General features: G+C 60.1%; 3 protein-coding genes and 1 long non-coding RNA gene across 4 annotated transcripts; 2 read left to right on the top strand and 2 right to left on the bottom strand.

The window, feature by feature from the left end:
- Window positions 1-1,073: 1,073 nt before the first annotated feature.
- On the top strand, window positions 1,074-3,843 carry SNAPC2 (small nuclear RNA activating complex polypeptide 2). The gene is made up of 5 exons (XM_059062657.2): window positions 1,074-1,256; window positions 1,950-2,069; window positions 2,219-2,287; window positions 2,581-2,932; window positions 3,041-3,843. The coding sequence occupies exons 1-5, from the start codon at window positions 1,074-1,076 to the stop codon at window positions 3,370-3,372; spliced, it is 1,056 nt and encodes a 351-aa protein (XP_058918640.1). The 3' UTR covers window positions 3,373-3,843.
- A 1,312-nt stretch (window positions 3,844-5,155) lies between these two features.
- CTXN1 (cortexin 1) lies at window positions 5,156-6,859 on the bottom strand. The gene is made up of 2 exons (XM_059060946.2): window positions 6,655-6,859; window positions 5,156-6,283 (listed from the first exon to the last, which is right to left on the bottom strand). Exon 2 carries the CDS (start codon window positions 6,261-6,263, stop codon window positions 6,015-6,017), a length of 249 nt encoding a protein of 82 aa, XP_058916929.1. The 5' UTR covers window positions 6,264-6,283; window positions 6,655-6,859; the 3' UTR covers window positions 5,156-6,014.
- Window positions 6,860-7,396: 537 nt separating this feature from the next.
- On the bottom strand, window positions 7,397-21,274 carry TIMM44 (translocase of inner mitochondrial membrane 44). The gene is made up of 13 exons (XM_059061561.2): window positions 21,132-21,274; window positions 19,244-19,345; window positions 16,504-16,674; window positions 15,456-15,536; window positions 14,622-14,771; window positions 13,474-13,613; window positions 13,119-13,204; window positions 12,407-12,499; window positions 12,187-12,311; window positions 10,813-10,863; window positions 8,996-9,085; window positions 8,265-8,375; window positions 7,397-7,942 (listed from the first exon to the last, which is right to left on the bottom strand). Exons 1-13 carry the CDS (start codon window positions 21,183-21,185, stop codon window positions 7,823-7,825), a joined length of 1,374 nt encoding a protein of 457 aa, XP_058917544.1. The 5' UTR covers window positions 21,186-21,274; the 3' UTR covers window positions 7,397-7,822.
- A 265-nt stretch (window positions 21,275-21,539) lies between these two features.
- On the top strand, window positions 21,540-23,042 carry LOC136794193 (uncharacterized). Its single transcript, XR_010840579.1, has 2 exons — window positions 21,540-22,233; window positions 22,879-23,042. It is a non-coding gene; the product is annotated as an uncharacterized lncRNA (long non-coding RNA).
- Window positions 23,043-23,292: the final 250 nt, after the last annotated feature.

The raw sequence follows: 23,292 nt of genomic DNA, 5'->3' as shown, positions 1-23,292 counted from the left end.
AATGATCGGCTGGGAAGGGGGTGACCTGCCGTAGAGTCCTCTCCCCTGCTCAGCCTGAGTCGCCCCTCTCCAGAGATAGCGCGCCCCCAACAGGGTCCGGAGACATACCAGCCACAGCCTTGGACCAGGCCCGCCAGGACCTGAGACTCGATGGGTCTAAGATCCCTGAGCCCCGCGCCCCCTCTTGCTCCTCCTCCCACCCTCCCACCTGGGCTCAGAATAAACATCTGGCCTGAACTGCAGCGTTCCGAAGTCTGCGTGTGCGCGTGGCGCGGGGGTGGGGATTCCGGGGTGGAAAAGGTCCAGACTGGAGGGGTGGAGCTTTGGGGCGGGGCTCATACGCCCTTAAAATATACGTGTGCGGCTACCTCCCAGGGGAGCCCCAAGGGCATTTTGTCCCAAACAAAAAGGGGACACCCAACCCCACCAGCTTAAATTAAAAAAATAAGCCTCGTCTCCTTCTCCACCCCTGCACCGCCCACCTGCCTTCTCAACCCCAGGATTTCTCCACTCTTCACTCCCACCTCCCGGACCCTGCCTTCGCTAGGGCCTCGAGCTCAGGTCTCTGCTCCAGTCTCCTCTCCGTCTAGCCTAAAGGTCCTTAAATCCCTCCTGCCCAAGATCCTCCCTCCCCAGAGCATAGACAAGGGGAGGGACTATTAGCTCCATTTTACGGTTGAGGAAACTGAGGTTCGGCAAGGCCAAAATCACTTGCTCACCAGTCAGGACTGGCCGACCCCACAGCCCAGGCTCTTGGCTACAAAGCACATAATAGGAGTTTCACAAGACGTAGTCTTGGAAGGGAGGGAGGGCACGAGATCTAAGAACTTGGCTCCAGTTCACGAATGAGATAGAACGCGGGCGGGGGGTCTTGTTCGCCCCCGCCTCAGTTAGATGCCAGTCTCCTCATTACTTCCCGGGGAGGCAGTTCCCTTCGGCCAGCAAACGCAGAGCCACGCCTCCATCTACTTCTGCCTCCGCGCGGAGTCTTTTGGCCCCAGCGGCCGCCGTAACCCCGCCCACTAGGGAAACGGCCCCAGAACGACGACACCGCCCTCACCCGCCTCACCGGCATGAAGCCCCCGCAGCGGCGGCGAGTGGCCCCGGCGCGCTATCTGGGTGAGGTGGCCGGCCCCGCGGCTTGGAGCGCCCGCGAGAAGCGGCAGCTGTTACGACTACTGCAGGCGCGACGGGGCCAGCCGGAGCCGGACGCCGCCGAGCTGGCCCGGCAGCTGTCGGGCCGGAGCGAGGTCGAGGTGAGGGGGGGGTCTCGGGACGGAGCGATGCTGGAGGCGGGGCTAGGATGTGTTCGGGGCTGGCGGAGAGGCGGGCCCTGGGAGTTGGCGGGACTAGAGTGAGGCTTGGGGGCAGGGCCTTGGAGTGGGCGGGTCGAGGGTGAGGCGGGAGCGAGGTTGAGGAACCGGAAGAACGCCGGAGGAGGCGGGACTAGTGCAAGGCTGGGGGCATTGTGTGCCTGCGAGAAGCTGAGGGCGGAACATAGCCGAGGGGCGGGGCGAGGAGGAGGCAGTGCTGCGGCAGGCTGAGGGGCGGGGCGAAGCCAAAATTTAGGGGCGGGGCGAACTTTGAGTTAGAGCGGAGGCCCCAGACTGAGTGGAAGGCGCAGAGGGACTGGGCGGGAATGAGGTTGAAGTGAGAGTCGGGCAATGGGGCGGAGTGGACGAAGCGGGTAGGTGACTAGGGTAGTACTTAGCACGGGGCTGGGCGCTGGCTGCGGGGAGGAGCTAGAACCGGCCAGGGCCTTACATCTTTGTCTGGTAGCTGATCACACCTGGGGCCTTGGCCCAAGACCCCTGGGCAGAGTCCCTATGACCCTTAACTCCGGGCCAGCGGGAGGCTAGGGAGCAGTGGCCGGCCCTGGAACAGGCAGTGGACTGCCTAGCGCTAGGATTCTAGAAGGTCCATTTGGCCTCAAACTCTCACTTCCCCAGATCCAGGACTTTCTCCGGCAGCTCAAGGGTCGAGTGGTCCGAAAGGCCACTCAGGGGATGCATCCAGGTGGCCCACAGGGTGCCAGGCGCCGGGAAACACAGACCCCGGCCCCCATCGAGGTGAGGCGGGGCGAGGCTCCCCAAGGCCGGCCCCTGGAGGATGAGGTGGGAGTTGGGGGGATATCCTGGTCAGGGGAGCCCCAGGAGGGGTAGGGCTTGGGGGACTCCTGAGGGTTGATCCCTGAGCACCTTCTGGTTACTCCACCCAGGTGTGGATGGATCTGGCAGAGAAGATAACAGGCCCGCTGGAGGAGGCCCTGACCGTGGCTTTCTCACAGGTACAGCCATCCGCCAGGCAGGATGGGGGTATCCCGGGGACGGGGTCATATATGTGAGTCTAATTAAGCTGGATCTGGTTCCTGGATCCCTTCCTCTTGCCAGCTCTGTGACTCTGGTCCATCACCGGACACCCTAGCCTCAGTGTCCGCACTTCTGAAGCCCTCTGCTGAATGTGACGCCTTCCTCAGGGTGGCAGAGAGGATTTGGAGGTGGAAGGCTGTCTCCTGCAGGGCAGGGGAGTAGCCCACGGGGACACTTCTGCCTTTCCTTGCCTTATCTCTCTGCCTGCCAGGTGCTCACCATCGCGGCCACGGAGCCCATCAGCCTCCTGCACTCCCAGCCCCCCAAGCCCACGCAGGCTCGTGGAAAGCTACTGCTCCTCAGCGCTCCTAGAGGGCAGGAGGACCTGGGCCCTGAGGCTCCTGGCCCGGGCCCTGAGGCTCCTGGCCCCGCCCCTGAGGCCCCTGGACGGCAGGAGGCTCCTGGCCCCGCCCCCAAGACGCAAGGCCCTGCCCCTGAGGCATCCTCTGAGTCCCTGGCTGGCCTGTCCGCTGAGGAAGACTTTTCTGTGGACTTCGAGAAGATCTACAAGTACCTGTCGTCCATCTCCCGCGGCGGCCAAGGCCCCGAGCTTTCTGCAGCTGGTGAGAAGGGAGGGGCTGACGATCTGCCGGTGGGAGTCTCTGGCCGTGGGAGTCTCCGGCGGCAAGTCCCGCCCTTCCCTCACCCGTCCCCTTTCCATTCATCACCAGAGTCAGCTGTGGTCCTTGACCTGCTCATGGCACTTCCTGAGGAGTTATCCCGCCTGCCCTGCGCCGCCCTGATTGAACATATGTCAGATATGTACCTACGCCTGATGGCCCCCCAGCCCGACCCTGCCAGTGGGGGCCTGGGGTCTGGGGCTGAGCATGACGGGACAGGTTCCAGGGGGCAAGAGGAGGCTGGCCAGGCCACTCCTCAGGCCCCCGAGAATGCTGGGCCCAGCGAACCGATATCCACTTGGCAAGCAGCCGGGATCTGCCCCCTGAACCCATTCCTGGTACCCCTGAAGCTTCTAGGCCAGGTGGCCACCTCTGCAAGGTGAGGGGTCTGGCACCTCGCCAGACACACCAGACATCAGTGAGCCCCCAGGCCCTCAATCCTGCTTGGGCTGGCACTGGGTTGTCACTGAGGATCTTGCCACGGCGGAAGGCCCCTGACGCAGTGCACAGTACAGGTCGCCTTTAAGATGCTCCATACAGCGTGTGTCTCAGAAATGGAGGCACAGGGAATTCCCTGGTGATCCAGTGGTTGGACTACACGCTCTCCCTGCCGAGGGCCCGTGTTCAATCCCTGGTCAGGGAACTAAAAACCCACAAGCTGTGCAGCACGGCCAAAAAACCCCAAAAAACCGAAGCAAAGTTGTACAGGGTTTCAGCCATAGAACTGGAGTGAGGGGGTTCCAGTCAGATGGCTGGGCTAAAATCACCCTCAGATACTCCCCCCACGGGTTCCTCATCCCTTCTGAAGTCCTGTGTCCAGTGTCCTGTAACTGTGAATAAAGTTCTGGTCTATCCCCCTGGCTCTCTTTTTCCTGTGAGTTAAAGGTGGGAGGGGGCCCAGAATCAGAGATAGGGAGCCATAGCTTGGAGTCCTGGGGACGGAGCGGGGACATACCAGGGAGGAGGGTGTGGTTTTCGGTAAAGACCACTGCACCAGGTCCAGTCTGATGCCATCTGGAGCAACCTTGGCTTGGCTGTGAGGGGACCCTGGGTGATTGTTTGGAGGGTCTAGGCCTGAGCCTGACCAGTGTCGGGGAAAGGTTTTCAGAGCCCGATGACCCTCCATCATACGGATGGAGGGGAGAGGCTAGCAGAGGGAGGGTGGCCAGGTCGGGGGAGCTGGACTCCTGACCACGGGAGGGTTAAAGGTGGGCTGCCCGTGTGGGAGGAAGTTGGAGGGAGGGGAGTGAGTCCCTGAGGTAGCCTTGGGGAAGCAAGTGGGGGAGGGAGGGAGAGCTGGAGGGGCCTTAGGATCAGGGAAGGGGGAGCAGAGCTGGGTGGAGGAGGGGGCTGGGGTCCTGGCCGTTGCCCAAGGTCTCCAAGTCCCAGAGGTGCTGCCAGGTCTCCCTGCACGGGTCCCCCCTCCCTCAGCCTTGCTGAGCCTGTGGATTCAGGGGCAGGTTGGTGAGGGCCGGGTGGGGGAACTGGGTGTCCTCCTACGGCGCCACCTTCCCCCAAATCGAACCAGTCCTCTGAGAGCCGCCAGTGAATTTTCTGTTCGCAGAGCCTGTGCATTCACACAGCCTTCCTTTTATAGCAACGCTCGTCTCTCCCCACACACACTGCACACGGCTCCCCCCGGGGGCGCACAACACATCTTGCAGGCGGGCCGTGGAGCAGAGCCAGCCCACTCCATGACCAAGGCCTCACAGCACCAGCCCCGTGGTGTCCAAAGTGCACATGCTGATGGTGGGACGGAGGGACCAGGTCAGAGAGGTTTGGGGCTGCGGGTGTGGTCACAGTACCAGAAGGCCGTGCCATTTCTTGGAGACAACCTCCAGGGCTGGCTGAGGGCACCCCATCCAGGCTACCTACCAGGCTAAGTCCATTCCATGGCCCCCACAGTCTCTTCAAGTCAAGGGAAAGAAGGGTGGTCTTGGGTGTTCCTGGAGCGAGGGGGATGGATTATGCCTTGGTCCCCCAGAGTGTACATCTGGGTTTTTCGCAGCCCTGGACAGCTGTTAAGAGTGTGAAGTCAGCCCTGGGTTCAAATTCTAGCCTGGCTAGAAGCCAGCTATAGGCGGGTCACTCAACCCGCCTGGACCCGAGTCCCCTGGCCTGTAGAATGAGGATGCTAACAGGGTCCTGAAAAGAGAACAGACCAAGTACAGGAGGAGCTACCTCAGCACGCTGCCTTGGCATGCAGTAAGCGCTCAATAATAGCTTTTATTAATACCATGGGCTCAGAGGCAGGGAAGAATGAGAAAGCAAGGGGAGGGCCTGGGAGGGGGGGTTACAGGAGGGATCAGGGGGAGGTGGCAGGAGGGCCAATGAGGGGTGGAGGTGGTGACAGAGGGAGGGGCGCGCTGACCTGAACTGGGGCCTGGGCTGGGGGCGGGAGGGAGCCTGTCTGCGCTCTCCCCGCCATGGAAGGAGCCTCGCATCCTGGACGCAGCAGCCATTGTCGCTCTGCTCTTCAGTCTCTGTCTCCGGAGCAGGCCGCGCAGGGCATATTGGTATGCAGCGTCCACCTCATGGGCCCAGGAGAGCCCGCAGGGCCGGAGCCCGAGGAGGGGCTCAACACTTAGGGGGGCGGGCGGCGGGGGAGTGAGGATGGCCAGAGGACACGGGAGGGAGGGAAAGGGAGACGGGGGTCCCCGAACCCGGGAGCGGACATGACACTCATGCTCGGCGGCAGGACAATAGCAGAGCCACCTACACGCTGGGGGCGGAGGGGCGGGCGTCCTCTTCCCACCCAGGCTTTAGAGTCGGGGGCCAGCCGGGCCGGTGAGTTACGGAGAGAGGACAGGGCGGGATAAAGGCACGAAGTGGGGCTCCGGCCTGGCCAGGAGGGAAGATGGGAGGGGTGTGAGGGGGGAGGGGTCGGACTTCTCCTGACGCCCAACCCCCTCGGGCTGCGGGCTCGGGGGCAGGATCCTGAGCGCGGTCCAGGCCCGGCGGCGCCCCGTCGGATCGGCCCCGGGAGAGAGACCCCGCGGAAGGCCGGCCGAGGGCGCCGCACCGCTCAGACCAGCGCGTAGTCGAACTGCCCGCGCTCGAGCGCCTCCTTGTGGTCTGTCCAGGACGAGGCGGGCATGCGGCTGTAGGGGTCGAGCAGGATACGCACGCAGCGCACCATCAGCAGCACCAGCACCACGAGCAGGCACAGCACGAAGGCGAACACGGTGCGCTGCTCCGCGTCCAGGCCCGAGCCCACCGGCGGCCCCGTCGATGGCGGCAGCGGCTCGGGGGACAGCGTCCACGTCGCGCTCATGGCTCACATCGCCGCGCGCCCTGCGGAGGAGGGGGCCCACCCGGGAAGCAGGGATGAAGCTGCGCCTTCCCGCGCCCCCGCGTCGTCCCCACCCTCCGCCACCCCCGCTACCCTGCCGAGCCCCAGCCCCCGCCCGCGCCTTTGTCCCCTGGCTACGCCCATGCCTGGCCCGCGGGCACCCAACTCCGGGCGTGCGCGCAGGTGGGGACGCTAAGAGCAAGGAGAGGAAACGCCGACCCGGCCGGCCCGCGCACAACAGGTGCGAACGCGCGGCCCGGGCTGCGTGGTGGGGGGCGAGACCCGGTTCCCCCACCCCGCTCCCTTTGTTCTTGCGTCCTGGGGACCCCCCCCTCCCCCACCGCCCCCGCCCCAGCCCCGCCGCGCCCCTCACCCTGGCCTCGACCGGGACCGGGACCAAGCGGCCGGCAGCCGCGCTCTCTTCCGGGACCCGCACCCGCTCCTGGTCGCTCCCCGGTGGCCGCGGCGGCGGCCCGGACTCTGCCCACCCCACCCGCCCCTGGAGCGGCGGAGACCGAGGCAGGCGAGCTCCGCGCCAGCCGGGCCGCCGCGGCTGTTCCCATGGCGACGGGGGCGGGGCCGCCGCGGGGGGCGGAGGCTGCGCAGGGAGCGGCGCTCGGGCCCGCGACCCCGCCCCGTCCTCCGGGAGAACCGGGGCCCGCCCAGAGGCGCCGGGGAGACCACCGGCCCCAAAGAACCATGAGCACGCCTCGCTCTCACCCCCACAAGCACAACCCCCAAACCACCCAGCCCGACTTAAGCTCCCACAGCCCCATTCTCCTCTGCAACCGACCCCTCAGACTCCCTGTTTGGGGGAATCCCAGTGCCCCCAAAACTCAAACAGGCGCTTAAGGTCCTCCAGCCTCGGGGACCCCAACCCTCAAGCGACCCCAGCCAGGTGACTGAAAACCTCCATAGCTTTTCCAGTCTCCTTCCTCCCCCCCTCCCCCCGCCCGACAACATACTCAGGGTGGGCAGGGTCCCGTCCAGGTGAGTCCTCCCCCTCTTGTTAGAGTTCCTTCAGTGACCATGACCGCTGCCCCATGACCAGTGGGCTGCCCCCCGCCAGTCCCAGCTCCTCCCACCCCAGTGACAGACACCTTGGACTACCCAGGTTGCTCTCCTGCACTTTGGTGTTTTATTATTTCCAAATCTCTGCGTATGTACAGGATAATAATAAGGGCACTGTTTAAAAAAGAAATGCTGAAACGGCCTGGCTGATGTGGCCAGTGGGCCCAGGCCGCACCACTGGGTCCTGGGAGGGTACCCCTGGGCTGGGGGCCTCTGGGCACTGCCCGTGGCCCCGGTGCCCATGGCCCAAGCAGCCCCCATGGGGCACAGGGGCGGTGCGGGGGCTGGTGTTGTGCACAGCAGCCCCTCCCCTCCCCGCCGCATCCCGCTAGCTCTGCAGCAGTCCTGGCACGGCGGGGGCACAGCTGAGAGTCTCGTCCCCAGAGGTCTAGCTGCTGCAGGTGGACACCAGTCCCCCGTGTGTCTGCAGTGACGATCCAGCCCCGAGGCCCCAGTCGTGGCTGCTGCGCTCAGAGGACCTGCTCTGTGCTGGAGGCGGAGATGTCCAAGAGCCGCCAGGCCGCATAGGGGTTGAGCTCGTCCTGGTCTCGGCAGAGAGCCCACACGCACAGCATTCGCAGTACCTTGTCCTGCAGAATCGGGGAAGGGTGAGGGCTGGAGGCAGGGTGCGAGCCCGGCACCCACTCCAGGACCAGCGCAGGGCAGGGAGAGAGACCCTGCCAGGTCAGGGCACCGGGAGGGACCAGGGAGTGGTGCTGTGGGGTCGGCCTGGCTCTGGGGTCCAGAGCAGAGGCAGGGACAGAGGCTGTAACTCAGGACTTGGTCAAACCAGAGGGATCAGCTACCCTCCACCAGGCCGAGCTCAAGGTGCTGCCCTGCCACGCCGCATCCCCTGACTCTCAACTGGCCTCACTGCGTGTTCCCACCCCATCCCCTCCCCCGCTCACTCACCGGGTCACCCTCGACCACCTCGCCTTTGGGATTCTTGATCACCATCACCAGCTGGGCCTGGAAGGTGATGATCAGCACAGGGCCCTGCTCCATCATCTTGCCCATGGCCAGCTGCAGGGGCGGGGGGGGGGGGGGGGGCACGACAGGGCAGGCAGGCCTCAGAGAACGGTCCCCAGCCCCTTTGCTGCTGCTCCCCCTTCAGGTGCAGACCCCTGCTTCAGCACCCCAGGCCTGCCACCTCTCACAGGCCCATTTCCGGGTGAGCACTTCGCAACTGTGAGGCAGAATGTGAACCACTGAGGACCCACACAGGCTCCCTGGACCGAGGCTGCGCAGGCGTGTAATGGCCTCTCAGAGTCAGCTGTCTCGCGCACAGGTGTGGGTGTGCCTTCAGCTCCCCACGGGGAGGAAATCGAGGCGATCGTGGCAGAGTAGACCAGTGGGGGCCTGAGCAGTCCTGACAAAGCCCCCCCAGTGAAGGTGCAGGGATAGCCCGGGCCTCGGGGGACCCTGGGTCTGGGCAACAGCACCCCCTGGGCCACCACTTGCCTGAGAATTCCTGAGAGCAAGACCGTGGAAACCTTCCACTGAAAGGGACCCTGGAGGTCATTTAATCCAAGCACTGGAACTCCTCCGGGGAGGGGGAGCTCAACCCTCCCAGCTGAGCGCAATCCAGAGGAGCACCCCTGCCTGCCCTAGGGTCCACCTGGCCCCCCGGAAGAGGCACTCACATCGATGTTGTCGATGTCCAGGATGCGGGAGTGGAACTGGAGGCCCAGCGCCTTGGCCTGCTGGATTGGGTGGGCCAACTGGCTGTAGGTCTGCAACAAGAAGCCAGACACAACCACATGGCCGGCCACCTGTGCGTGCGAGCCACGCCAAGGCGCTGCACCGCAAGGGAGCCGGGGGCTGCTGCGGTGTCTCGGGAAGCTCCCTGCGGGCGAGCTCACCACGGGGTTTCAGGCTTTCAGCTCTTGCACCTTCCAGAAATGGCTCCCGGCTCCTGGGTGTGCGGCGCCAGGAGTGGCAGATGCCAGAAGCATGGGTCCAAGCAGGGAGGCCGGTGCCACCCGTTGGCTGGCTCGAATCACACACTGCCCTCTCATTATAAAGACGGCACCGTATCAACGCTACTGGAAGCGGTATTAATCAGTGAGGCCGGTAATTCTCCTGGAACGCGATCTGGAATACACTCCCAGAGGTACGCTGAGGCCTCTCTGGCTGATCCTGAACATTCCCACGTTCACCTCACTGTGAATCCTGGCCTGGAACCAAACGCTTTCTCTAGGATTCATCCTACCCCACGGCTGCTCTGGGGTGAACTGCCCGGGTCTACCGCCTCGTCACTGACCAGCCCCTGTGGGCAGGTCTCGGCCACTGGCAGCCGGTTCCTCTCATGGGGGCAGCAGTGCCCCAAACGACACCCTAAACCCTGTTGTGGCTGCTCCCAGGCCCGGGACACAGCAGCCAGCAGCCTTGTATCTCAACAGGCAACCATGACGGAAGACATTCCAACAGCATCCGCTCTTTATGGAAGTAACTGATCCACCAAGCGAAAGAAAAAAAAAAAAAAGTACCAATCTGACTTCTTGTGTGGTTTCTTAAAGATGACATTTTCAAAACACCCCTGTGTGAGTGGCTGCAACTTCAGCTTCGTTTCCAGGGGCACCAGCAGCAACTTGCTGGCAAAGATAACCAGCCACATCCTAATGGTCCCAAAGTTAAAAAAAAAAAAAACACCAAACCACTCATAAATGCCCACTGGATTAGTCACCGTCGTGCAGGGGAGTATTTAACAAGAAAACCTGACATCTTCTCCTCTGCTTTTTCAAGTTGTTTGTGAGCTGGGTACAGAATAAAATCAGCCAAAAGAAACTCTGGATTGCTCAGTATCAAGAAGCTGGTGGGGGAGGGAGGGGGGAACAAAAGCCGTGAAGACACAGGTCAGGGAGTGAGCTGGGTGGGGTGAGGTGGCCTGATGACGGGGATGGGGAGGCTGCCAGGAAGGGGCAGAGCAGACAGCGTGCTCCCAAGGACGCCGGAGCCGCCGCCATGCAGCCCAGCGCGGCCTGTGGCCCGGGGCCCAGAGCCCTGACTCCAGGAAGCAGCCGGGCCTCATCAGGACACGCGGCTCTTCCCCGGGTGGGAATCTATCAATGTCTGTTTGGACGTGTTTGAGGATCTTGCAACGAGAACAGCTGATGAATACATCCAGCGCCGCATGTGCTGGAGCGCTGCCCTTGGTGTCCCCAAAGCACCCTCACGACCCCCATCGGATGAGCCCGATGATGTAACTCCGGCCCAGGGAAAGGAGGCTGTGGGGCCTCAAACCCCACTTGCCGGCCAGCACCCAAGACCCCCGTGCACTGAGGGAACATCAAATGCACCCCCTGAGTTATCCGCCGTCCCTTTCCGCCCACCCCCGACCCCTGGGCCCCCAGCCTGTAGCCACCCCCGCCCTTCCTAGACTGAGCCACCCAAGCAGATCTCCTCTGAACTGTGATTTCTTCTTAGGCCTAAACAGGGGGGAAAGCAAACAAGCACTTACAGCTTCGTAGCACCAGTCTTTAAGAATGTCGAGTTCTCCAGAAATCATGGCCTAAAAAGGGAAAGACAAAAAAAAAAAAAAAGTGTGAGAATGAGAGCGGGCTTTTGAGGCAGGTGAAGTCTGGAGAACGTTCTCCAGTTAGAACCTTTCCTCTGCAGACCCCCGGCCCCAGCCTCCGGGTCCTAGTCTGGGGAAGGGAGACCGGCAGGCTGCAGCAGTGGGAGCGGAGCCCCCGCAGGTGACAACGGGGCAGCCAAGGCTGGGTCCCAACGGCCTGCTGGAAGGAAAAGGAAGGTGGCAGTGTTTGGGGCTCTCGCCCTGGATGGGAAACCAACCCAAGGAGGCCAGGCAGGCCATTCTACCTCCCCTGGGGACGAAGAAGCTTTAGACAGCGAGGCCCACGCGGGACAGGGCAGAGGGGGAGTGCAGGGGAGGGTTCCCAGGGTGCAATGAGAGAAGCTTCCACAGGAACCCAGAGACAGGGCTGGATCTGGTGAAGGAGAGGGTGGGTTTTGAGGGGAGTGGGGTGGTGAGATACCACAGGGAATCTGGGGGCTGAGACAATCTCAGCCCAGAAGATTCTGCCCGTGCTTGGGCTGCCGCTTTGGGGAAATGCTACACTTTCACCTCCTCCCAACCCCGCCAAGTGTCGTGAGGGACCTGGGAGCTTGGAGGAGGGAGAGGGGGCCAGGCGGAAGCGGCGCGGGAGGAAGGGACAGACATTCACACGGGGCCGGACGGGCTGCCTGTGGTTCCACTAAGGCCGTGCCAAAGGCCCCTGGCTTGGCTGGGCTGCAGGATGCCTAGGCTCCAGCCCCAGCCTGGAGGGACCTCGAGGAGGGTGACCTTGAGCAAGTCGCCTCCTCCTTGTTTATGTGCCAAAAGGAGAGGCAAGAAGACCAGAGATGGGCTTCACGGTTCCCAGAGAGGAAAGGCCCCTGGGCTGCTGTGCTGGTCCCGCCTCCCTGCCTTGAGTCACGCGCTGCCCCCGCACCCTTGAAGCAGCAGACTGCTTCTCCCAACTCCTGAAAGGCCCCTGGCCCCTGGGAGACAAACACCTGGCCCCTGGCAGCTTCAAGGGAACAACTTCAGGAAGAGAGCTCGAGGGAAACAAGCCACGGGGCTCCAGGATGCAGTGGGTGAGAAACTCAGTCCCTGGGGCAGACACACCCCGTGGGCGAGGCAAGGATGGTCAGGGCACCGGCCCAGGGACCAGCGGGGGCTGCAGGAGACCACAGCGGCCTGGCTTTCTCGAGCTGCTTGACTAACAAGGGCTGGGCGTGTGGGGTGCTCAGGCCTCTGTCAACACTGGAGCCACCTCTCCGCTCAGAAGCCCCGTCCACAGCCAAGCGGCCCTGCCAGCCTCACACCCACCTCCAGGACGTTAGGGATGATGTCGTTCTCACACTGCTGCAGGAAGCGGTCCTTGTCGAAGGCGGGGTCCACCCGCAGGATCTCCGTGAGCACCTCCGACATCTCCGTCTTCGAGAACAGGCCCCCTGGGGCAGCCGAGCCAGGAGTGGGGTGAGGGCCCGGGACCCCACTCCCTGCCGGCTCGGGCTGTGGGGTGACGATCCCAGGACAGCCCACTCACCCAGCAAGTCTGTGACCTTGTCTGTCAGCACACGGGAGGCCCGGATGAAAGCGTTGTCGCTTTCGTCATACTTCATCTTCATCGCGAAGAACCCTGTGGGGGTGGCGTTTGGGGTCAGGGGCCCCTTCCGGAGAGAAAAAGCCACTCCATCGCAGCCCCCTCCGAGCCTGCTGGCCGACCCTGGGAGGCCGCAGAGACCCCTCCGCCAGGGCTGAGGGGAGCCGAGTGAACGCCGGGCGGCACCCCTGCTGGCTGTGGCTTCCGCTACCGAGGGAACACAGGCCTCTGGACATCCTCATTTGAGGAGGGCCAGGGCTCTCTGTCAGCGCCGGGGAAGCCATGTGCCCCAGACTGAGCAGAGAGCTCCGGGCCTTGAGCTGGCTCCTGGCCCGTGAGGGGGTGTGTCGAGGGCAAGTTCACATGGGGGGGTGGCTGGCGCGTGCACCTGGCTGCCTCGCAACGACACTGGCTCCAACCGAGATGGTGACCCAGACCTGAGTGAAGGAGCCCGCCGCCCAAGAGGTAGTGGGCGCTCCCCCTCAGGCCGCCCGAGGCCTGCGCCCCGCTGCTCACTCGCTGGGCAACCCTGTGGGAGCGACTGGCCGTCTCTGGCCCCGGCCTCCTCTGCCTTGTGCGCGGCCCTCGGGGAACACTCGGAAAGTGTCCGTCCCCCGCCTGCCGCCGGGCAGCTCGCTGAGGCAGCAACACTCACGATTAAACACCACGCTGTTGTCCCTGAAGTCCTTCCACTGCTGGTACCACCTGGAGTCCTTGTGCAGCACGACCCCCAGGGCCTCTCTGGGGAAGATCAGGGAAGCCAGTGAGCGCAGCCCAGGAGCCGCAGGACGGGGTGATGACCCCGGCCTCTTGCCTTCTCTTTCCCCCTTCCTGCCACCCTACCCTTCCCCTCCCAGTTCTCTCAGGGTGCCTGGGAACCTCGAGCAGAAAGAAACCCCACAAACTGACTCGGGTAGGAACCCTCTGTGGGTCCTGGGAAACGGACAGCAGTGCAGGTAATACAAAGGGAGGTGGTGAGAGGTGGGCCCTTTGGCCGGTCTGGTACCTACTCATTGGCCTCAAACACTTTCTCTTCCTTCAATTTCTCTCCTGAGAACTCCTTCCTTTTCCTGAGCCGCTCGGGCCGCCTGTAGGGCCCGGTCTGCCCCAGGACGCTCTCATCGATCTCCTTCTTGACGGACTCCACGCCCTGCAGAGCACAGCTGGCCATGTGGGAGCTGGGGCTCCCCAACACCCCAGACCAGCAGCTGTGGACCCACCCCAGGGCCACGCCTCCCAGGTATCAAGGTCATGTGACTCGCAGGTGCAGGGCAAGGGCACGCCCAAGCCTCGGCGGGAGCGGGAGGCAGAGGCAGAGGGGAGACCCCAGCTCTGACTTCAGCCCCCCCGCCCCGCCGGCCACGAGCTGCCCCCAGATGACCCTCACATTGAGGCCGATCCCGCACTCTCGCTGGAAACATTCCTGCACATGGACCAGAAACCGGACGGGCGTCCTGAGGGCTGCCTGTGCCTCACCACCTCCATCCTAGCTGACCCAGCCTCTGGATCCCACCTCTGCAAACCTCTGGAGCCCATTTCCCTGCTGGCTCCATCACCCAAGACACTCTCCGGCCTCCTCTGAGCTGCTGCCGGAATCCTCGCTGGGAGGCGGTGCTTTCAGGATGAACCTAAGCTCCCCCGCACGGCCTCCAGGACCCTCTGGTGTCCCTGCAGCCGCTCTGGCCACACCTAGCTGCGCGGGGCGCCCCGAGCCGGTGATGCCCGCTCCCCTGGCCTGGCGTCTTCCCCGAGCGTTCCTCTGTCATGTGTTACGTGGAACTGCATGCCCCTTCCCTGTTCCCATTCCTGTCCCGGGATCCTCTGAGAGCAAGAACTCGGACCTTCTCTCCTGAGGCCCCATGGCCAGTAGAGGGCCCAGCGTGTGGTAACTGGTATTTACGGAATGATTCGGGACCTCAAGTGACCCAGAGCCCGACAGTCTCTCTGGGTTCTGGACGTGAGTGAGCCAAGGGTGTCAGCAGCTGACATCGGGTTGGAGGCTGTTGGTATGTTAATGTGTAGCTCCCTAGGGGCTGTGACTTGCCCGAGGCTGCTCAGCCAGGAGGGGCTGAGGCCTGGTGTGCCCTGCAGCCCTCGGTGAGGCCTCTCTGGAGCTGAGCCCAGAGCGCCGGCGGGCACGAGCCCCGGCCCAGCTCACCTGGGAGAGGGCTTTGAAGGCAGCGGTCCTGCCAATCTTCTCCCCACCTTTGGACACAGACTCAGCCGACTGCTTGGCGGTCTTGGCTGCTTCTTCCACACCCTCCTTGATTTTCCGGCCAAGGTCACTTTTACTGACTTCGTCAAGACTCTACTGAGACAGAGAAGAGGGAGGTGTTGGCGTGGCACCCGGTGGGGGCCTGCAGGAGCCCCCCGCGAGCTAATAGCAGACCTGGCCTCCAGAGGGCGGGAGCAGGCGTCCTGAACCCATCTGGCTCATACAGCCAAGCCTGGGGTGCTGGGGCGCTGGACCCTAGGGCTCCGGCCTGGAACAGGCAGGAAGGACAGCACAGGAGCAACAGCCCCAGGGTCAGGACAAAGGGGAGGTAGGTGTGTCCAGCGATGGGCTGGCCTGGAGGCAAAGCCCTGCCCCTCTCTGCAGCCCAGGAGAACAGAAAAGCAAAACAGAAGCAGCGACAAGAAAGTCTCCCAGGCCCTCTAGGAGTCTCACTCTCACCTCCACCCTCCCGGGGGTGGGGCGTGCAGTGTCCCAGCTTCCTTTTAGCCTGAGGCAGAAAAAAAACATCCTCATTTCACCCTCCTACTGTTCTTGCTTGTAGTACAGAGGCTTCTAACTTAAGCGGTGAATCGGTGAATCGCAGGCCAGTGGGTTAGTCTGAGCTCGCCCTCCTTCCTGAAGGCATCTGGACTTTAGCTGCGGAAGCCTCCGCCTGCTCCACCCCGGCTGCCAGCTCCCCACGACGCCCCCGCCAGAGGCGAGGAACAGATGGGCTCCGGAGGTCCTAAGGGGCTTTGGGGGTCCTGAGGCCATTACCTCCTTCACGGTGCCGGTGATCTCCCCCAGCTTCTTCCTGATCACCTCGCCCGTCCGCACGGTTTCTGATTCGATGGTTCTCTAGGGTAAAGGATGTTGTATCTTTGTGTTGCGACACACAGTCCAAAGAAGCGTTTTCTCAGCAGTCCCCTCCTCCCCAGACACACCCCGTTCTCCCACCCCCTCAGCCTGTCCACCCGGCCCCTCCCGGCCCCCTAGGGTCCCTGGCTGAAGGCTGGGACGGGGACGCTCCTGAGCACAGAGCCCCAGGCCCCGCATCTGTCTCTAGGCGGCAGGGGGTGATCTTGCCCATATGCTCATCAGTGATATATTGGGGGCGGGGCGGGGCATTCTCAGCACTCTCCTGCCCCGCCCCGCCCCCTCCCCATCACCCGGCCACGACCCCTCTCGGCTCACTCCTCTTCCTTAATGAAAAGGAAGGGCGATCTCCCACCGGGTCGAATCCCTCACAGGTAGTTACATCCAAGTGAGTGACTTGGGGAGACTCGGGGAACAGGCGTCGCCCATGGCCTGGGAGGGGCGCCAACAGAACAAAACCTCCGAGGGGCCTGGGACAAATGCCCACAACCCCAGGCTTGGCCGCCCACGGGTGAGATGGGGGTGCCGCCAGGCAGAGACCTCACAGGCAGACAAATAAAGGGCGCCAAGCCCATCCGCTGGTGGGCGCCAGGCAGCTGCTCCGTGAGAGACGGCGGCAGTGATTAATATAATAATTACACCAGCCCCGCAACTCACTTTCTACCCATTTCAGTCAGAGGCCCTCAGGAGCAGCACATCTCAAACCTAGTGCCCGAGGGACCCGTGGAGATGCAGATTCTGATGCAGCAGGTCGAGAGGGCTCTGAAACCCCATCAGTGCTGCTGGGCCGTGTGTAGAGAAGGCTGCGGTCTTACGGCTGAACTGGAAGGCTGGGGGCCTGCTCCTGTCCCCTCACTCCCCAGCCGCCCCAGCACTGCACTGGGAGGGAATTCCTGGCTCTGAGAGCAAGTGTGACTGCCCAGGGAGACTCAAAGCAAAGGGGACTCACGTATTTCCTTCTGGCTTCCTGGAGCGCATCTGACTCTTCCAGCTTCCTGGCCTCGTCTCGGAACTTTTTTATACTTTCTTTCATTTCTTTGTTTTTGGCTAATTCTTGTTTGATATTATCTAGCAAGCCGGAGAGAAAGCCTTTCCTGTTTCCAGAAGAATAGGATTTGGACTAGAGAGAATGTAAAAGAAACGAAGAATTTTTTCATTTTCTCCTTTCTGTTGATATAGGTTTAACAATGAATACAAACTACACGGCGTGGCCAAAAATAAAGAAAGAAACAAAAATTTAAAAATAAATAAAAACAATATTTGGGAATTCCCTGGAGGTCCAGTGGTTAGGACTCTGCGCTTTCACTGCTGAGGGCCCTGGTTCAATCCCTGGTTGGGGCACTAGGATCCTGCAAGCTGCTCCGTGCGGCCAAAAACAACAACGAAAACAAAACAAAGCAAAACAAAACCAAAAAAGCCCCGCAATTAGAAGAGTATAACAGACAAAGTAAAAAGCCACCAGGCGGTAAACTGTGGGACAAGATATTATTCAGCAAGAAAAAGAAATGAGTTATCAAGCCATGAAAAAAATACAGAGAAGTCACATGACACGTTCTGTCAATTACATCGCAATTCAAAAAAGAAACAAAACAAGATGCGGAGGAACCTTAAGGGCATACCACTAAAAGAGAGAAGCCAATCTGCAAAGGCTACAGGCTGTAGGATTCCAACTCTAAGATCCTAGAAAAGGTGCAACTATGAAGACAAGGAAAAGGCGAAACTATGCAGACAAGGAAAAGGCCGGTGGTTGCCAGGGGCTGGAGGAGGGGAGGGAGGGTGGACAGACAGAGCACAGAGGATTTTTACCGCAATGAAACTACTCTGTAACCATACTGTTAACGATAGACACATTATACATTTGTTCAAACCCATAAAATGTACAACACAGAGAGTGAACCCAATGTCAACCACAGACTAAAGTCAACAATAATGTGTCAACACTGGCTCATCAGTTTTAACAAATGTACCGCCCTAACTGCAAGGTGTACAGCCGGAGGAAAACTGCATGCCTGGTGGGAGGAGAAGGGGACAGGAGGCTGATGGGCACGCCCTGTACTTTCCACTCAATATCCCTGTAAAACTAAAACTGCTCAAAAAAATAAAGTCTACTAAAAAACAAAAGAAAATGCCTGGCCCCTTCTCTCACTGGGGTGAGAGAAACAGGCACAGCTTGGAGTCCGCATGGGGACTCACACACGCCCACCCAAGGAAAAGGCCAACACCCAAAGGGACCCTCGTCCCAGGACTAGAGTTGAAAGGACTCTGTGGCCCCTTATCCCAAAAAAGCCGCACAGGCCCTACTCCAGGGGCTTCTGGAAGCACAGGGTAACTTCTTCCTTTGGGGCCACTCCCGAGTCCCCAGCTGGGCTTTACATGTCACCCAAGGGCCTGGGGACTAGCACAAACCTCCCTCTCTTGACCCACAGGATCACAGTCACCTAGAGCCTGAGCTGAGGGTCCCCTCTCCAATCCCCACAGGAAAACCCAACTGAACACACCCAGAGGCCAGAAGACAGCATGAGGCCCTGCTCCAGGCACTGCCCTACCCGAGACGCAGGCTTCGGGGTCAGACACAGCCGCCTTAGACGCCTGCTCCGCCCCCTGCGTAACTAAGTGCAGGCTCGGGAAAGAGAAAGCTTAAAGAATGACTGTGAGCCAGCCACGTCACAGGAAATAGCCGCACGTGCTCAGCTGCTCCCACCACTCCAGCCGGTGTGCGGGGCCCGCTGCAGTGGCTGGGGGTTCACCCTACCAGTTTCAGGGGCGACTGCCTCCCCGGTCCCCGTCCAGCCCCAGGGAGAGCAGCAGCAAGTCTGGGTGCTGCCCCACAGGTGCGGTGGCCCGGCCTGGCACTGGGAGGCTGCTGTCTGGTCCAGATGTGCCCTGACCAGCCTTTCTCCAGGGGAAGTCCAAGTTCTCAGACTGTCAGGGACTGTGCCAGCTCACGGCAGCCCCACCGCTCACTCCAGGGCTGCAAACTGGGGGTGAGGGCAGGGCTGGACAACTAAGGGGAAGTGCCAAAGGGCATGTCCCAAGCCCACAACAGCCCCAGGACAGGATGTGGGAGATAAAGCATGCTGAGGCTAGAGGGCTGAGATGAGACTCAGAAGGGAAGGGAGGGTGTGGGCTGCCTGAGCATGTGGATTTGGAGACGGTGAGATTTCGGGCTTTCTTCCCCATGGTGGTGAGGCACCAACAGAAACGTGGTTGAAGAGGAATGACGGGGAGGGCAAAAAAAGCTCTCTGTGAGGAACAACATAAAGAGTAAGGGAGATAGGCCTGGGGAAACCCAACTCCAGGAGATGGACGGGTGACTCTGCTCAAATGCCCAGAGGGCTGTCACCCAGCAGAGGGCACAGCCTTGCTTAGTGAAGGACCCACACGTGGGAGCCACCGGGAGGTGGATTTCAGCTCAGTTAGAGGAATGCCCTTCTAGCCATCAGAGCTGAGACACGCTACTGTGTGTGAGGCAGGAGCCCTACCCCTAACAGGGTCGAGCACTTCCCGGGATACCAAGAGGACCAGGCCCACTGGGCTCTGTAACTCCAAAAGACCTTGGATGAGCAATGCCTGCCAATCAGACACCCCCAGCAGTGTGGCCAGCATCCTGCAGCCCTCTCTCCTGTCAACTAGGTCAGATTTTCACACCTGCCCCTCCTGCCGGCTTGCTTGTATCCTGAGTCACTCACCAGGGTCAGCTCTCCACTCGGCCAGGGCATCCGATAGGTACCATGGGGTAGTGGCACTAGATTGTGGCTGGAGAGAAAATGGACTCCACCTCCAAGGCATCTCTAATTGAGGGAGAAAAGAGAAAGATCCATTTAGACTAGAGGGTGACGAGGAAGTAGGCCACGCTAAAAGAGCAGGGGTCGTCTGAGACTCATTTGACGATTTTTATCACATGTCTGCTGCATGCCAGATGCTTAACCATCTTCCCAAATTCTGAGAAGCCAGTGGAATCTGGTGGAAAGAGAAAACGCTGGATTTTTACCTCCGGGGCCCATATCTACCCTCCTGCCTCTGAACGTGGGGGAAACCGATGGGTCCTAGGAAATGCCAACCTATGGTGGAAGAAGGCTAAATGTGCCAGTCTGGCTGAACACCTTAGTCTGAAAATGGGCAGGCTAAGACTCGATGCTGGTGGCAAGCAGTCTCCTCTCACCAGCCCACCCTACTTCTGCCAGCGTTGGAGGACCAGAGGCCTGGGTTTCAAGGGGTAAACACTGCCAACTTGTCCCAGGCACAGCCCTGGAATAAAGCTACCATGTCCTGGTCCAGGGTTGAGATGTGAGCAGAGCAACTTAGGGGAGTCACCTGGGCAAAAATGCTGCTAACCTCATGTGAAGCACCTCTTTGATAGGCAGTTCTTCTCCTACCAAATGATGAACTTAAAGCTCCACGAGGGAAGCTCCATGCAGGTCCCGTTCAACGCTACACCTGAACACCCAGCATGGAGCTAGGTACACTGCTGTCAGTGACCTGATAGAACCACTCTTCCATTTCCATATCCCCTGGGCCTTCCTCTCCCCATTCCATGCTTCCTGTCTTCAGTCACTCTAAGCAACACCCCAAACTTACAAAGATGCCACACTCTGTGTGAGTATAGCTACTCAAGAGTAACTCTTGGGAGTTTAACTAACTTGTTTTACTCCTCTAAATGCCTACACCCATTGATCCTGGAGCCACTGACTTCAGCAACAGCCTGAAATAGAAGTGGATGGCTGTCTCACTGAGGAGAAAAATCCCCCAGCAGGACCAAACCTGAGGGTGGTTCTCCTTGGGACTTGTGCCCAAATCCAAACACGTGTACATTCAACCTCTAAAACCTGCCTCAAAAGACAAGCAAGCCCAGAAAAAAAGCTCAGTCCTGAGTCAAAAACACCTTCTTTCTCCTGACACTCAGATTCCTGGAAGATATTTTCCTTCCTCCAGAGTCTGGCTCTGGAGTCAGACTGACCTGAGCTCTGGACCAGGTCAGCCACCCCACTAAACTCTTGAGACTGTGGCAGCTTGCTTAACAATTCTGAGTTCCCAGCTTCCTACCCTGTGAAATAGCGACAAACAGCTGCAACATGAGTACTATTTTCTGAAGCCGCTTTACACGCCTTGACCCCCAGGGCATCTTATGAGCCCAGGCTCTTAGCCAGGGCGACAAATACCTCCCACACTTTCAGAGGATTAAGAGAGGCGATGCAGGAAATGCTCCCGGTAGGGGGACGTGGGTGAGCTGTGACTGTCACGATTTTATGCCTTTTCCTCGCTACTTTTTCTCCACTGAGCACCACGGACAGCATTCCCTCATCGGTACACATGGGGTCAGCCAGGAAGTGAGGGGCGATCCGCTCCCGGCCCGGCACGCCCGGCCCCAGCCCTCAGGCCTCGCTTCGGGACCCACGTTCCGAGGCCTCGCTCCGGGGCCCCCGCCCCGGCCTCGGCTGACCCAACGACCAAACTCCGAGCCTCTCGCTGAGCTCAGGGAAGGGCCGAAGGGGTCAAAGTCCTGGGGAGAACGAGGTCCTGGAGGTCACGGGTCCGGAGCTCCCTAAGCCCGACCCCGCGGCCCCGCACTCTGCTCACCCGCGGGCAGCGGCACCAGCCTCCCCGCAGCGCCGCCGCCGCCGCCGCCGCCATGCTAGAAGTTCCCGTGTGACCTTCTCGCGGCGTTATCCGATGGCGTCATCCGTCGCGTCGGTCTAGTGCGGCCTGGGCCTGGGAAAAGCGAGACCTGCGGGTGGGGTTTGTGGGAGGCAAAGGCCTATCACTGGACAGGGCTCCCAAGGAGGGCGGGGCCGTGGAGGGAAATCCACCATGGGGGCGTGGCCTAATAGTGGGCGGGGATTCCTAGAGAGCTAGTCCTCTGACAGGGCAGAATTTCGGAAGAGCGAGGCCTGTGACTGGATGTGACCTGGGAGGCGGGTACTCCTGTGAGGCAGAGACGTATGGTTGGATAAAACAGCGAGGGGGCGGAGCCTGCGGGTGTGGATTCTGTCGCGAGCGGTGATTCTCCTACTGGCAACTCGGGGTTCGCGTGGCCGGAAGAACGGGTAAACAGAACGACCCACACCGACGCACCAGCCCGATAGCCACTGACTCTGGCTCTCACTGACAATGATGGACAGTGACCAACAGACGGGCAAGTGAATTGCTTCACGAGCAAGAGCGAATGAGCCCACTTTTGTACAGCACTTTGAGAAGGCCACTGTTGGTTTTGGTCCAGAAAAGGAACGGGAAGCTGAGACCTGGCTGGGGGTGACTACTCCTCCCTCCATCGATTCAGTGTGAATTGATACACCTGGCCCTGAAGAAGCTCAAGCCTCTGTCATGTCAGCACCCAGATACTATTTTCCATTTGGAGAATGCCGCCACCAAGTGGCGGTACCTTGACATGGCCATGCAGTCTGAGGCTGGGGAGGGGTGGTGGGCTGGTAACGTGGGGAGAGTTAATGTATGTTGCCTTTGCCCTATTGAAACCTTTTGCATTACTAAACTGTGATAAGGTCTATGGGACTTGAAAGGGAGGCAACATACATTCCCTGGCTTCAGGATTGGACAGATCTGCGTTTTCTGTAACTCAGGACCTCCACCTCGAGGTGACAGAAGGGATGAGGGCTTCCACTCGGCTTTGTGAAATGTCTTTACTGGAAGAGGAGCAAACTAATTAAGAGGTTGGGATATACAGGTTTGTTGTTGAGAAGGTCTAGGATTCTTAGTTGTAGTTGAAACCGTGGAGTTGGACAAGGGCACCCAAGGGGAGTATGTCAGAGGGGCACATCAAAGCCCCATAGTCAGGGCTTCCTTGGTGGCGCAGTGGTTGAGAGTCCGCCTGCCGATGCAGGGGACACGGGTTCGTGCCCCGGTCCGGGAAGATCCCACGTGCCGCGGAGCGGCTGGGCCCGTGAGCCATGGCCGCTGAGCCTGCGCGTCCGGAGCCTGTGCTCCGCAACGGGAGAGGCCACAACAGTGAAAGGCCCGCGTACTGCAAAAAAAAAAAAAAAAAAAAAAAAAAAAAAAAAGCCCCATAGTCAAATGGAGGAAGAAGAGCCCTTAAAGGAGACTGGGAAGTCCTTCCCAGTCAACAGGTCAACTGGTCAGAAGAGAACCTACAGGGCCTTGGAGAAGGCATGTAGAGTAAACAGTGCTAAATGTTGCAGAGAACTCAAGCAAGGCAGGCCAGGCCGGAACTCTTATCTATCGTCCTTTGCATTTTGTAAAATGGAGAAGGTCCCTGGGGAGACAGGCTAGAGGGTTTTGGTTGAATGATGGCTGTGGAAGCCAGGTTTCAATGGGCTGAGATTTTTTTTTCTTTTTTTTTCTTTTTTCACAGAGGTGTGCCGGAGCCAGCTTGTACTGCCTGGCAAGAGCCAACTAGCAAATTTTCAGGAATTTTGGAGCCAGTTGTTAACTACAGCCATTATTTTAAAATTGATTGTATAAACTTAAGATCAACTGGATTATATTAAAACAAAGGTAATAAATACTTAAAACTCAGCACTTCTTAATTATGTTACTATCTATGCTACTGAGGTTATTTGCATATATCACATCTGTAGGCTGGAAATACCATATTATATGCGGTGCATCTCTTATGTATTTTGTCTTTAATGACACCACATTAATAGCCTGAAATTGGCCGTGGTGGGAGTATTTACACCATAGGAATTGACAAACACTACAGATGGTAGCTTTATGGTTTGTTTGGAGGGCCAGTTATTTAATGTTTAACTACCACATAGAGAGG

This window comes from Kogia breviceps, chromosome 4 (assembly GCF_026419965.1).
Source record: "Kogia breviceps isolate mKogBre1 chromosome 4, mKogBre1 haplotype 1, whole genome shotgun sequence".
Classification (NCBI taxonomy): domain Eukaryota; kingdom Metazoa; phylum Chordata; class Mammalia; order Artiodactyla; family Physeteridae; genus Kogia; species Kogia breviceps.
This window is presented reverse-complemented; position numbering and strand designations above follow the sequence as displayed.

What these genes read in the sequence shown, in the direction of transcription:
- SNAPC2 (XM_059062657.2), top strand. Translation starts at nt 1,074, where the DNA reads ATGAAGCCCCCGCAGCGGCGGCGAGTGGCCCCGGCGCGCTATCTGGGT. An exon ending in CGGGCCGGAGCGAGGTCGAG is followed by an intron (nt 1,257 to 1,949) that starts GTGAGGGGGGGG and finishes TCACTTCCCCAG; the next exon opens with ATCCAGGACTTTCTCCGGCA. An exon ending in CCCCGAGCTTTCTGCAGCTG is followed by an intron (nt 2,933 to 3,040) that starts GTGAGAAGGGAG and finishes ATTCATCACCAG; the next exon opens with AGTCAGCTGTGGTCCTTGAC.
- CTXN1 (XM_059060946.2), bottom strand. Translation starts at nt 6,263, where the DNA reads ATGAGCGCGACGTGGACGCTGTCCCCCGAGCCGCTGCCGCCATCGACG.
- TIMM44 (XM_059061561.2), bottom strand. Translation starts at nt 21,185, where the DNA reads ATGGCGGCGGCGGCGGCGGCGGCGCTGCGGGGAGGCTGGTGCCGCTGC. An exon ending in TCACCGGCACCGTGAAGGAG is followed by an intron (nt 14,772 to 15,455) that starts GTAATGGCCTCA and finishes CTGTCTCAGTAG; the next exon opens with AGTCTTGACGAAGTCAGTAA. An exon ending in TGGACATCGACAACATCGAT is followed by an intron (nt 8,376 to 8,995) that starts GTGAGTGCCTCT and finishes CCGCCCCTGCAG; the next exon opens with CTGGCCATGGGCAAGATGAT.